The sequence below is a fragment of the Pyrus communis genome, chromosome 1 (genome assembly GCF_963583255.1).
Source record: "Pyrus communis chromosome 1, drPyrComm1.1, whole genome shotgun sequence".
NCBI lineage: Eukaryota > Viridiplantae > Streptophyta > Magnoliopsida > Rosales > Rosaceae > Pyrus > Pyrus communis.
Window position 1 is genome coordinate 4,583,392 of NC_084803.1, and position 12,928 is coordinate 4,596,319.

At 41.0% G+C, this 12,928-nt stretch overlaps 3 protein-coding genes across 3 annotated transcripts; 1 reads left to right on the forward strand and 2 right to left on the reverse strand.

The window, feature by feature from the left end:
* Nucleotides 1-867: 867 nt before the first annotated feature.
* On the reverse strand, nt 868-3,909 carry LOC137713916 (protein DCL homolog, chloroplastic-like). Its single transcript, XM_068453275.1, has 3 exons — nt 3,475-3,909; nt 3,269-3,383; nt 868-1,286 (listed from the first exon to the last, which is right to left on the reverse strand). Exons 1-3 carry the CDS (start codon nt 3,822-3,824, stop codon nt 1,116-1,118), a joined length of 636 nt encoding a protein of 211 aa, XP_068309376.1. The 5' UTR covers nt 3,825-3,909; the 3' UTR covers nt 868-1,115.
* An 897-nt stretch (nt 3,910-4,806) lies between these two features.
* Nucleotides 4,807-6,764, forward strand: LOC137739799 (F-box protein At1g47056-like). Its single transcript, XM_068479512.1, has one exon. The coding sequence runs from the start codon at nt 5,021-5,023 to the stop codon at nt 6,620-6,622; it is 1,602 nt and encodes a 533-aa protein (XP_068335613.1). The 5' UTR covers nt 4,807-5,020; the 3' UTR covers nt 6,623-6,764.
* Nucleotides 6,765-7,723: 959 nt separating this feature from the next.
* LOC137742360 (mannose-P-dolichol utilization defect 1 protein homolog 2-like) lies at nt 7,724-10,678 on the reverse strand. Its single transcript, XM_068482213.1, has 8 exons — nt 10,394-10,678; nt 9,730-9,883; nt 9,245-9,317; nt 9,063-9,129; nt 8,841-8,900; nt 8,563-8,623; nt 8,431-8,472; nt 7,724-8,074 (listed from the first exon to the last, which is right to left on the reverse strand). Exons 1-8 carry the CDS (start codon nt 10,538-10,540, stop codon nt 7,965-7,967), a joined length of 714 nt encoding a protein of 237 aa, XP_068338314.1. The 5' UTR covers nt 10,541-10,678; the 3' UTR covers nt 7,724-7,964.
* Between the last annotated feature and the right edge of the window lie 2,250 nt (nt 10,679-12,928).

The following is a 12,928-nucleotide window of genomic DNA, read 5'->3' on the forward strand; positions in this document are numbered from 1 at the left end:
TCCTCCTGGCATTTCAAAGTTTTGACTCGTACAAACCCAAGTATAAGTCTAGACGCAAAAATTCTTGGGTGCTCTTTGGTGTTTTAACCGTTAAATTTAGATTTTTATTGTTTTTAAACTAATATCTGAACGGTTAAAATACTCGGAATACCTGGTACTCTAGCGTACTCAACAAAGTTCCATAGATAACGTGCCCATCTGTTAGAGCTTGACTCCTTTGATCTTAACCACTCAAATTCTACTAGTCAGTAAAAGGTACGGGACCACGTAGGTAAATAGCTTCAAATTATCAGACTTCTAAGCTGTCAGAAAATTAAAAAAATTTCAGTTCTTCATTCATGATACTACCTCAACTGATCTAGACCAAGTCCTATTGGATGGTCCGACCATCCAATGCCGGCCCATTAATCACGAGAAAACTAGGCCAGGGATGCCCGACTATATCACCCGCAGGAAACCTCTCATGGACCCTCTGTATTTTGTCTCACCTGACTCACCATATGAGAAGGCTGCCCAAGTCAGCCCAACTTACCGAAGTTTTTCTCTCGTTAATCGCAAGCCATGGATAGACACAAACTCCTATCTCCAACATTTGTCACAATGCAAGGCTATTATCTCCACTGAGGGTCAGCCAAAGGCTACAAGATCATCGATCATCCAACGTCTTTAGGACTCACGTATTTTAAGCTATTATGATCAACAAAGTTTCAAATTGACGAGAGAGCGCCAGGTTGTTATCTAATGGGCTTTGACTTCTAGGAGATTCAACAATCCTATTAAAACAGGTCCTAGGAAAGACAAAAGAAACAACAATAGTCATATCAAGTTAACAAAAACATGTTCAAAGCCAAGGAAAGGAGATGCAAGTCAACAAAGTGAATTTCACTTCAATCATTTTCTTCGTTGTCATTCTTAAAGATACATATGAGTTTCAGTCAAGGATTATCTACCATATTGACACTTTGTAGATCTAGGTTATATGTAGGTCACTGAAGGTCTGAAAACAAAAGACATTCCCCTTCCAAGGTATAATTCGAATATCATTTCATGCGCATCTGTAATTATCAAAGCAAAATTAAACCCCAATACAAGCGTTACAGAGGAGTAATGCACATTTAGCCACTACCACGTTTAAAATGTTCCCGAATGAATCTATCTGCATGGGATGGGTACTTATCTCGGATATATGCTCGAAGACACTTCTGGTAGGAGAAGTCTATCCATACACCATCAGTTCTTATGACAAATAGGCACCTTGAGTGTTTAAATTGGGGATGCCGATCAACCTTCAGCGTTACAAAGAAAGCGGTTAATGTGCATTTTCATTTCAAGTTCGATTCAAATAAAGTTCAGACTGAAATAGAGAGATTTGTGGAAAGAGACAGACGTCATAAAAATACACAGAAATAATAATAGAAAGAGCATTATCTACTGTTATATATCACACTCGTTACTCATTTCTGTACCAATATCCTAAGGAAAAAGTGGCCAAAGAAACAGTTGAAAACTATTAGACCAACATATTAATAGATTTGTTTCAGCTTCTGTTATCATTTTATTGTAATGAAAAGGAATGAAATAAATAATCTGTAGAAAATCACCTAGGTGAAAAATAAGCCCCAATATTCAAGGATAAGTTATATAGAATATAGATGCAGATCTAGAGTCCTAACTATCATTTAATTGAATTGAAAAGAAGTGAAATAATAATCTGTAGGAAAACAAAACCTAAAGAAAATAAGCCCCAATAACAGTCAAGGATAAGTTATGAATATGGCAAGATGCAGATATAAAGTCCGGAAATGTTGCTCAATTGCTTAGGACATGCAGCTGAAAAATGTTAAAGTGGTAACAAAAACGCGTGTAGCCCATTAAGCTAGAGCACCTGTGAATATCATCCCATCGAACTTCATCTCACACAGGCTGGACAAAATTAAATTTCAGCCAAGACAAATGCTTTTCTATTCACATAATCATTAAGAGATGCCAAAAACTTCTTAGTTGTGTCTATTTGTGCAGCTATATTCAATCGTTCTTTTACTATTCAAATGTAATACAGTTAATATCTGGCATTCATCCCAGAGTTTGGCTATGTATAAAGGCCTAACCACTTGTGAAATCCAATTCCACAAGAGACCTTCCTATTCCAAAGGTTGGTGACACCGATTTCTTGTTAAGCCTCTTGGTTGACATAAAAATTGGAATGACATATTAGCACTAACATATTAAAATAGAAGTGTCCTTGTGTTTGATAAGATATTAGTGTTTTAGTTGGAGTTAAGGGTACCCTGACAACGTTGAGTTCACTGGACAATTTCTGTAAGGGTGCTTTTATATGCACTGACATTTCTACTCTTTATCCCGATCTCCCTAAGGCTTATTTAACTCTCTCATTTCACCCATCAATATTTCAATTTCTTTGTTCTTTTAGACTTAAAAAGATTAAAGTTAGATATCTGTAAGGGCAAGAGTCAAGGTCCTCAGGGAAGGGGTGGAGGCGGAGGTGCATGGGGAAGGGAGGAGGAAGTGGATGGGGACGGGAGAAGGAAGTGGATGGGGAAGGGAGAAGGGATGAGGGAGGAGGGGAAGAGGTAACAGGGAGAGAAGGGGAGAAAGCATAGTAAGACAAAGAATTGAATCAATATGGGTAATATGAGTAGTATCATCATGTGTTTTTAAGCCGTGATGAGTAAGGGGATTGGTGCAAATAGGATGAACATCAACTTGCTAGCTGTTCTAACCTATCCCCCACACGAGTTACTGACCATTTTCACCCTAATTAAAGCTCTATAGTCCACATTCCTCCATTTAAGCCTCCTTATACTTCAGAACAACCATGATTTTTAAATTACCCGCTACATCCGTTTCAAACACGTTCAAGTATAGTCCGCAACACTCAATATGTTCACCACAAATTTGGTTCACAAACCGTTAACCCCTCTTTCTACGATTTCAACCTTTGAAAATCCATTTTTCCACTAACCCAAACCGCCTCATGAAAGCATAAACATGCTTGTTTCTCTATACGAAAGACTATCATACTTCAAAGCATGCACACCAATGGTGATTTGTGACACAAAACAGTGTGTCTTCCAAACCATCCTTCACAAACACCAATTTCCTGTTAAATTTTTCTGTCGACACAAAATTTGATTGGTGAATCCTTTACACTACGGCAAACATATTGGCAATGGCTAATAAGTTATTTACACTCAATATTTTAGTAACAAAAAATCTCCAACTGTAAATGGTGGGGTGAAAAAATTACCATGATAGAATCAATTCCGCAGCCAATTTTATCCTTCGATTGTGGATGATGAGCAAGAAGCCTTTCCACCACAACCTTTTCATCTTCCTCCGTCAGCTGCTCACCATCCATATACCTGCAAACCAGCAAAACCAGTCACATAACGTTCACAAAGCGAAACGACAGAGCTCCACGTCGTTGCCAAGCTAAGCTAACAGTAACCATACCTATCAGAGTGCAGAATCTCCTTGGCGAGCAAAACGACGGGCTCGATGTCGTTTAAAATCTCCCGTTCCTTATCTTTCCACTTGCAGTAGTCAGGGTCGTCCCAGCGCGGGTACTTCGGCGGCTCCTTCGCGCTCAGCACTCCTCTCAGCGCGGACCCGTCCGCGGACGACAATAGGCTCTTCCGCGGCTCCTCCGCCCTAGTCGACTCGCTCGCCCCGCTGCGGCACGCCCTGCCACTCCGGACCGACAGGCGAAGGCCCAGGCGCTGATGGTGGACTCGCGCGCAGAGGAACGAAATTGTGCGCAGCAGCACCGGATTCAGAGTCGCCATTCGCGTCGTCGTCGTCATCTCATTGTTTGAGTGGCGGCAGTGTATCGTGGATCATGGTAGTGACTGTACTAGACTAGTCTCAGTCGGTGATGATGATGACTCGGTGAGTCGTGTGACCGATGCGGTGGACTTTGTGGGAATTCTGATATTTGTTTTCGGTTTTTTGGAAAATAAATAAAAATTACAGGCCCATTATAAGGCCCAGTTTGTGATGGAGATCAGTAGTGGGGGCGATGGATGGGTTCATGTCCGTCACGTGTTTCTGTTGTCCGAGTGTCCAACGAACTAAAAATACGTGGCCCATGCTGCTGGATTTGGGTATTATTGAATTGTGAAGATAACTGATAAGATATAAAGAGTAGAATTTAGAACGGTTCGGACAAATTGAGAGCCAAAAAAGGCTGTGTTAAGCCGGGCGCTATTTGTAATCCCTTATTTGATATATTCTAGAAAGCTAGTGCTAGTAGCCCAATTTTAAATATTTAAAGGATGAACGCCTTAATATTATTGGTCAATTGTTATTACTATAAAGCCTGACCTATAAAAATCAAAATAAAAGCGGGAATATAGCCAATTATGCAAACAAACTATAGAAAGTGCGTATTTAAAGATGGAGGAAGAGCCATCGCGGGGTAAATTTCAGATCCTACTTTTCTCTTTCAGTTGACGAAGAAGACAATGTACAAAATTGGCATTGGCATTGACATGCTGCAAAGTTAGACAAAAATATAAATCATGTATTTGTCATGTTATCACTTAATGATCATGTTTATGAGTTTATAATTACATTGTCGCTGCTAATTTTCATTTACCACCCGCGGACAACGACACACCTGAATTGTCGCTCTCCACTCTCTAACTTTAAATTTAGTTTTGGTTCTGCAAGTAGACTAATCTTTAATCAACCAATAAACAGGTTCAAACTTTAAATTAAAATCAGGATCAGGGGCCCCACAAGCGAACGAGCAAAATAAGACAATCACATGAAAGCGTCCGCTTTTGATTTTTTTCTCCCTGGTGGAGAATACTATTGTGCCATCAGCCAAACGCTGAGAAGAAGTTTCCAAAAAAAAGCCTAATGCAATCGGAATTCAAGTCCGCCCCCCTAACATTTCCACAGAGAGTTTGTTGCCAGTGCTCCTCTACGACGCTATCTACGGTTAACCGTGCTGACGTGGTAGAGCTCAGCCATTGATTTCCGGGTTGTTCAGTGGATGGGCCAGTCATCCTCGGCGGCCGCAAATTCAAGCCGCCTTGACAGCAACAACCACAGCCATCGATCCAAGTCCAAAGCAACGGCCGCGATCTCCCCGATGCTGCAGGCCGATGAGGAACGTTCTGGGATCGTCGACGTGGCGTCCGATTTAATCTCCGATCTTCCCGACGAGTGCTTGGCCTGCATATTCCAGTCCCTCGGGTCCGGCGACCGGAAACGTTGCTCTCTGGTTTGCCGACGGTGGCTAAGGATCGAGGGACAGAACTGTCACCGTCTCTCCCTCAACGCCCAATCGGATCTCCTCCCCATCATCCCTTCCCTCTTCTCCCGCTTCGACGCCGTCACCAAGCTCGCCCTCAAATGCGACCGCAGATCCGTCAGCGTCGGCGACGAGGCACTCGTCCTCATTTCTATGCGATGCCGTAACCTCACGCGCCTGAAGATCCGCGCGTGCCGCGAGTTGACCGATGCTGGGATGATGTCGCTCGCCAAAAACTGCAAAAGGTTGAAGAAGCTGTCGTGCGGGTGGTGCACGTTCGGAGCCGAAGGAATGAACGCAGTACTAGACAATTGCTCGGCGCTCGAAGAGTTATCGGTGAAGCGGCTCCGTGGCAACACCGACGGAGCGGCCTCGGAGCCGATCGGGCCCGGAGTGGCTGCCGCGTCGCTCAAAACGATTTGCCTGAAAGAACTCTACAATGGACAGTGCTTCGCGCCCTTGATAATGGGCGCGAAGAAACTGAGGACTCTGAAGCTCTTCAGGTGCACCGGCGATTGGGACAAACTTCTGCAAGTGATAGCCGAGCAAGTGACCTCCATGGTTGAGATCCACCTGGAAAAGCTTCAGGTCAGCGATGTAGGACTGGCCGCCATCTCCAATTGCTTGGATCTGGAGATTCTGCACCTGGTCAAGAGCCCCGAGTGGACCAATGTAGGATTGGTCTCCGTCGCCGAACGCTGCAAGCTGCTAAGGAAGCTTCACATCGACGGATGGAAGGCTAATCGAGTAGGCGACGAGGGTTTAGTCTCGGTGGCAAAGAACTGCTCCAACCTTCAGGAATTGGTGCTAATCGGTGTGAATCCGACCAAAGTGAGCTTGGAGGCATTGGCTTCCAATTGCCCCAATCTCGAAAGGTTGGCATTGTGCGAAAGCATCACCGTGGGCGATGTGGAGATTTCGTGCATTGCGGTGAAGTGCGTGGCGTTGAAGAAGCTCTGCATAAAGAACTGCCCAGTCTCGAACATCGGCCTCGAGGCATTGGCCAGTGGTTGCCCTAACATGGTGAAAGTGAAGCTCAAGAAATGCAGAGGAGTAACAGCAGAAGGAGCTGATTGGTTGAGGGCAAGTCGGCCTTTGCTGGCTGTGAATTTAGATACAGGTGAAACAATCCAAGAGGCCGCCATCGATAACTCCGATGTGGCCCACAATAACTCCGTCGAGTTACCGCCGATGGCCATCCAACCGGCGTTTCCGGCCATTGCCTCAAGCAGTGCAGGGCGGTCGACGTCGTTTAAGTCAAGGTTAGGACTTTTGACCGGGAGGAGGGGTTTTGTGGCTTGCACTCTGAGAAGGTGGTCGTCAAGTCGGAATAATAGTTAGTGTTGTTGAAATTGAACCGTACAGTTGATCGTTCATTTTTTTGCTGCATTATTTGGATTCTGACCTTTTTTATCAACTTGATTTCATGTTTGTGTGCTGTTTAGTGCCTTTTTCTGAATCCAATTTTCTTACTATTTTTTTTTTTATGTGCTTTTGTGTTTCAATGATCTTGAAGCTTCCCCTTTTAACACCATTTCACACGGATTTGCCCACGATTGCTTCTTTTATGTTCCATCAAATTATATTTGATTCGCGTATGAAGTTTTGGCCTTTGTTGGGTAATATTTGGATGCAAGCTTGTCAGGAAAGTCGAACTCGGGACCTCAGGAGAGAAAATTGAACTCAGATCTCAGGTGCTGCGAGTCGATTAACTAGAGTTGGTCATTTTAACGGAGTAGGATTCTCTCATCTTCTAATATCTCTCATCTTCCATCCCCTCCTATTTAAACGGTTGCAATTAGGTCACGTCTACATTTTGTTTTGAATTTTTTACATAGAGAATAAGACAAAAAGAAAAATGTGAGAAGAAGGGATGGAAAAGGATGGTAACTTGTGTCTCACTTCACTTGTGACATAGTTGTTGGAAGATGTTGAAAATTTATGGCCTTGCGTACATATTTATCCAACCAAAACGAAAAATATTGCATTAGATGAGAAAGGCCAGTTTAGGCTATTAAATTCCAACCAGTTAGTCATTTTAAGCTATTTAATTGCAACAATCTTGCTGGTTGCTTTCTGGAGCAAGGTCTCTTCCATGCAAGATAGATCAGAACCATACGCATAGAGGTTTCGGGCAAGGACTCCGGGCGCTTCAGGACGACTCTTGCATCCCCAAACGATGGAAAATTCCTTTTCTATCGACGAGGATCGTTGGGCAAAAAACAAGATTGAATATCCCATCCTCGGTACTGAAAAAAAAGGAGAAGCTTAGACATGAAGCAATGCTTCATGTCGTATTGGCGCAAGCCAACGTCAAGGAACAGAGTAAAAAGCCATATAGTCTAAAGCAATCACGTATAACACAAGCATTTTGTGACATGTAAAGACTAAAGTCGCAACGATAAAAGACGCAATACATGTTCGTTTTGAAAAAGAAGAAAAGAAAAAGGAAAGGGGAATCTGCAATAATTTCCTGTTAACCTCACCGTTTAGCATAGAAAAGAAAAAGTTCCAAATTTCAAATGAAAAGACTATCAGTTTTGGATAATGTCGTTTTAAAGATGTCATTAGAGGACGATTACTCATTTCCTTGAGCACTATTACCGTGTTTTGCTGACTTCCTTGCCGGAACTGTTGGTATCTTTATCTGAAGGACCGGTACCTATCTTGGGCGTCAATTCTTCTACTCTGTTTTCTTCTCCTTCTCAGCACGCGGCTTTGCCTTTTGGTATGTAAGTATCTGACTCAGGAGGGTGAAATTTGTCGCAATTCCAATCACGGAGCCCAACAGAACTAGAAAAGGATTAAGGAGAAGCAAATGAACGAATACATATGTGCACACATCAAATTCAAAGAACTTAATAGTAACATCATTGCACTTATTTTAGCGTCTTTTTTTGGTTGTGCAAACAAACACTAGTCATGATCATCTTCGACAGGGAACTCAATTTTGTCTGTCATTTCAGGGGTCGAGAAAGAAAACTAGCGGTAACTAGGTTCTGATGCGCAAACCTGATAACTTGCTACTTCTACACAGACTGACTACGAATTCTATAGACTGACTACAAAAACAAGAATAACTTTTTTGCTGAGCTAATATTTCGAGGAAAAAAAATGCAACTCATGTGACAGACAAGAAAAAAGGATACCACTTTTGGGTGCTTGTTCTTGGATGCTGGTGAAAACTCTCACTGCAAAAGAAAGTTAAGAAATTTGAGAGTCGGCCGAAATATATCAATTATACTCTACGCCTATAGGCCCTTCTAATATGTTTGACTTACCCATGGAACCTGCAAAATTCATTAAGTTCGTTAAGAAGCTGAGCTCCCCTGTACTTTTATTCTGCGCAAGAAATTGTTAAGCAGCATCAGAAATGTAGCTAAAACAGGTTGAGATTACCGAAAGAACTGAATGTTGATGAAGTAGGAGATTAAATGGACTGGTTGCCATGCCAGAGGTAGTGCAAACTCAGAATTACAACTTTGGGCAAGCAGTCAAACCATCGATGTTCACATCAATAAAGAGAACTAGACAAACATCTAAATTAAATCCAACTTACAGAAAAGTTCGCCCATATCTGTGGGATCTTGGCACCGAGGAAGATTGCATGCTGGGACGCCTGTATCAGATTGTTTCCACATTAGTACATATAGATAAAAGAAACGATTATATTCATGTGTAAAAATAGCTGAGTACGAAAATGAATACAGGACAAGACAAGAAAGAGAAGTGCTTGTAGTGCCAATAGTTTATAGGTCGGCCTGTGAAATTGGCTACTTACATATAGAGCTTCAAAGAGAACAGGATCAACTTTGCCAGCTAATACGGTTGGTGCCATGGCACAATATCTGGAAAACCATCATATTAAGGAAGAAGTTGACCACATTTTCTCACTTATACAGAATGAAAGATAAGGGGGGAAAAAAAAAAGCCAAGGGTTAACTGATTCTCAAGCAAGGATACAGTAATGCCGTGATCGCTGTTCTGGTACCCATAGGTCGGGAGTAATAATAGATAATGGCAATCAATATTAGAGCTGAAAAAGTGAAACATGACAAACTGTGTTAAATCCTGTGAGTGCCATAATTAGTTCTCCAAACGATATTATCTACACTAAATGGGAGGGGATGGGCTTAGCCTCACAATGGGCTACCAATAATGTGGTTTAAATTCGCCTTTGGCGAGAATTGAACCTAAGACTTCTCACTTACAAGTGAAGAGGAATACCACTAGACCGTAATACTAACTGGCACAAACCAGAATTATTTGTTTGCCACATAACTTAAAGTTCCTAAGACGGGTAAATCACATATGGCTAATCTGATCAAACTAACTCACTCTACTGTCAAAATCATGTTTTTGTACCTCTATTTTCACCCTCACATCTCTATGAAGCAATCCCCCGAAATACGTTATTGACATAAAAGTACAAGAAGCCTTTGAAATACCTTGGATCAAAAGAAAGGCCAATTCGCCATAAGCTGAGAATGGAAGCCCTTTATGAAGGCAATACGCCAGAGCAATGGTGTAACCAACAACTTCAAGCTCAAAAGAGATAATACTAAGACCTCTGACGCTTCCATGTTGCAATATTTTTATTATCTGCAATCGAAGAACAAAAGCATCACACCGTGTACAATGCCAAAATACAAATTCAAATTAGTACATAACACAATGCAACGTCTTACAATACGATATGCAGGTATTTAACTACCGGTTTCGTGTTTAACAACGAATTGGAGTGATTAAACATAAAATAGATAGCCTAGTGACAATAGGTTCAGGAAAAAAAAATAAAAATCCAGAAAACTCAAATCTTTGGATTCTTTGCTGGGAAAATGGATGTGGGCTTAGTCCAGAATCCAAAATTTTCATATCTTTTACTAAAATCTCCATCTTTAGAAATCCTAACACCAAAACATTAACTAAAAACCCCAAATTCAGAGCATAAAACCCCTTCAAACTCATTAACCGATGGTACCCACATCAGAGATCTGCCTTGTGTTTTAATAACATACAACAATTTCAACAGAGATTGTGAAAGAAAACAAAAGGCGATTGCTTTAGCAAATTAACGACGATAGCGACCAAAGGGGAAAGGGAAGAACGTGCCTGAGGGAGTTTGACGGTGGTGGAGGCGGCGACGATGGCGTAACCGAGGAGCTTGGAAACGAGGGGCAGCAAGCAATCTTTGTCGGGGAAGTGGCCGTCGCCGAGAGCCCCCAATGCGCAGCTGAAATCGATTCCTAGGACCTTCATGGCTGCGTCAAATCAATGGAGATCCTTCGCTGTTTTATCACTCCTCCAAGACTCGAGCTTTGTATGTCGAATCAATGGAGATCCTTTGTTATGCTATGACTTTTTTGTGCTTTCAGTATTTTTACCGACGCGCGTACTCCAAGCATATTATGATTTTTCTCAATCTCAATTTCGGTAATTTACGAATAGTAATTAGTTTACAAAGTTCATATTAATTTGATTTAAGTTCATTTTAGTTTACACAGTTCTCTCTCTCTCTCTCTCTCTCTCTCTCTCTCTCTCTCTCTCTCTCTATATATATATATATATATAATCATATTAATTTGTTCTAAGTTAAACATTTAAAGATCAATTGTTTTGTTGAAGTACATTTGAAGAACATTAAATGATAAGTCAGTTACAATCCGCACTGGGCTCTTAGGTCTTGGAGTATTGGGTTCAAAATAGTGTAATGCATGGTTTAGGAAAGGACCACTTAATTTTATTGGAGCTTGTGCTGCGATTAGGAATTCCTATGGTGCTTGGCAAAATGGATTTTGTGCTAACCTTGGACGTGGTGAAATTCTTCTCGAGGAAATTTGGGCCATATTCTCGGGTTTACGCTCCCTTGGGACAAAGAGGTTGTTCGTCTTTTGGTAGAATATGATACTTCTTTTGCTGTTCATATGATTATGCAAGGTTTGAGTGAGAACCATTTTCTTGGTGAATTGATGCAGGCTTGCCGCAAGCTGTTAGAGAGAGATTAGAATTGTGAACTTTGTCATGTTTATCATGAGATGAATATTGTGGCTGGTGAACTGGCTAACTTGAGTTCGTCGTATTCTCTTGGTTCAGTTTGTTTCAATCAAGCTCATGCCTCTTGTCATCATTTCTTGACGTCGACCGCTGTTGAAATCTCTACATCTCATGATGTTTTGCTTTAGTTTTTCTTTATTGGGCATTTAGCCCCGTTTGTTTACCCAAAAAAAAAAAAAGTGTAATGCAAATGATAAGATTAGTGCGATCATCTTTTATCTAATCCCACATCCATTTGCGAGTGCTAAGACCATCTCCAATCGAGGGCTGGCCAGAGTGCTTATTTTAGCCCTCTGGCTCTTCAAGATATTAATATTTTAATGAATAGTACATAGTCATATTTGCCTTCGTCTCCAATCGAGGGCTATATGGCTCGTTTTAGCCTTGTCACAAAAAACTGTCTCCAACCGAGGGCCAAAGGGCCAAACATAATTTATTATTTAAATATAAAAACTACAACAATTTAAATTCAAATCCAACAACAACTTAAATTTAAAAACGACAAATTAAATTTAAAAACTATAAATAAAATTTGAAAACAACATTAACTTGAATTTAAAAACTACAACAACTTAAATTTAATATCTATAATCAACATCATCTTCATCATCCGCCATTGTAGGAGTATAGTCAGAGGTAAACAACTACCGCTGGGTCATAATTTCTTTTTTTTTTTCCTATCAAAATAGGTCATACTCATTGGAGTGTAATTCGAAGTGTTCCTTTCCATATTCTTATCATTCATCTCTTCTTGTATTTGTTTGGCCCGTTCTTCATGCCTACTTTTCCTTTCTTCCGCCTCAAGGGCATTTTGCTCCGCCATTAATCGCAATGAGGCCGCCACTTCATGTTGAGCGGCGTAATCATCATTTGCCTTACCCTTTTCCTTCAATCTTCGCCCCTTGTTTCGTCCCATAGCCCTAAGTATGGAACCTTCACCCGAAGATGGATTTTCTACCCTTGTTTGTTGAATGGTTGGAGATCCATTTTCATTCATATCTGCAGCTGAGGATGCAGTTCCGAACACCACCGTAGGAGCTCTATGTGGTGGATCTTCAAATAACACTCACCCTTTACAAATTTTCCAACAAATGTGAAACTGAAAGGGTTTCGAGCTGCTCTCCATATCCAATTCCTCTGCTTGGTGTACCTAGAAAAAAATTAAAGGAAATTAATTTATGAAATTAAATGTAATATAATTAAATATTTAAAATAAATTGTGAAAACACTTACTTCGTCGTAGTAATTAGCGCTGCTTTCATGTCTACTTGCGGCTGCTAACAATGCTTGATGCCATTTGTTCAAACTTGGTTGAAGATGTTTCTTCCATCTTGAAGAACAACTCTCCTGGTTTCAAATATTCACTGGAGTGGTGCCTTCATAGAACTCTAACTATTTTTTGGACACACGAGTCAAAACACCATCATTTGTTTGACAATTCCCCCTCACACTATCTTCCGACACCCATCTATAAGCCTTGCAAAGAGCTTCATATTCTTTTCAGATCCAAGCCATACCTTTCATTGCAGACGAGGCCATTTGAAAATTATTGAAAAAATTGAAGGATAGATTTTTGAAAGAGGAAAGAAAATA

Bases quoted from the DNA above. Each gene is read 5' to 3' on its own strand.
- LOC137713916 (XM_068453275.1), bottom strand. From the start codon at position 3,824: ATGACGACGACGACGCGAATGGCGACTCTGAATCCGGTGCTGCTGCGC. The intron at 3,384-3,474 runs GTATGGTTACTG...GCTGGTTTGCAG, and splicing joins GAGATTCTGCACTCTGATAG to GTATATGGATGGTGAGCAGC. The intron at 1,287-3,268 runs GTAATTTTTTCA...GTAACGCTGAAG, and splicing joins GCGGAATTGATTCTATCATG to GTTGATCGGCATCCCCAATT.
- LOC137739799 (XM_068479512.1), top strand. From the start codon at position 5,021: ATGGGCCAGTCATCCTCGGCGGCCGCAAATTCAAGCCGCCTTGACAGC.
- LOC137742360 (XM_068482213.1), bottom strand. From the start codon at position 10,540: ATGAAGGTCCTAGGAATCGATTTCAGCTGCGCATTGGGGGCTCTCGGC. The intron at 8,624-8,840 runs GTAAGTTGGATT...TTTCTTGCGCAG, and splicing joins AGATATGGGCGAACTTTTCT to AATAAAAGTACAGGGGAGCT. The intron at 8,075-8,430 runs GTATCCTTTTTT...ATCCTTTTCTAG, and splicing joins AGAACAAGCACCCAAAAGTG to TTCTGTTGGGCTCCGTGATT.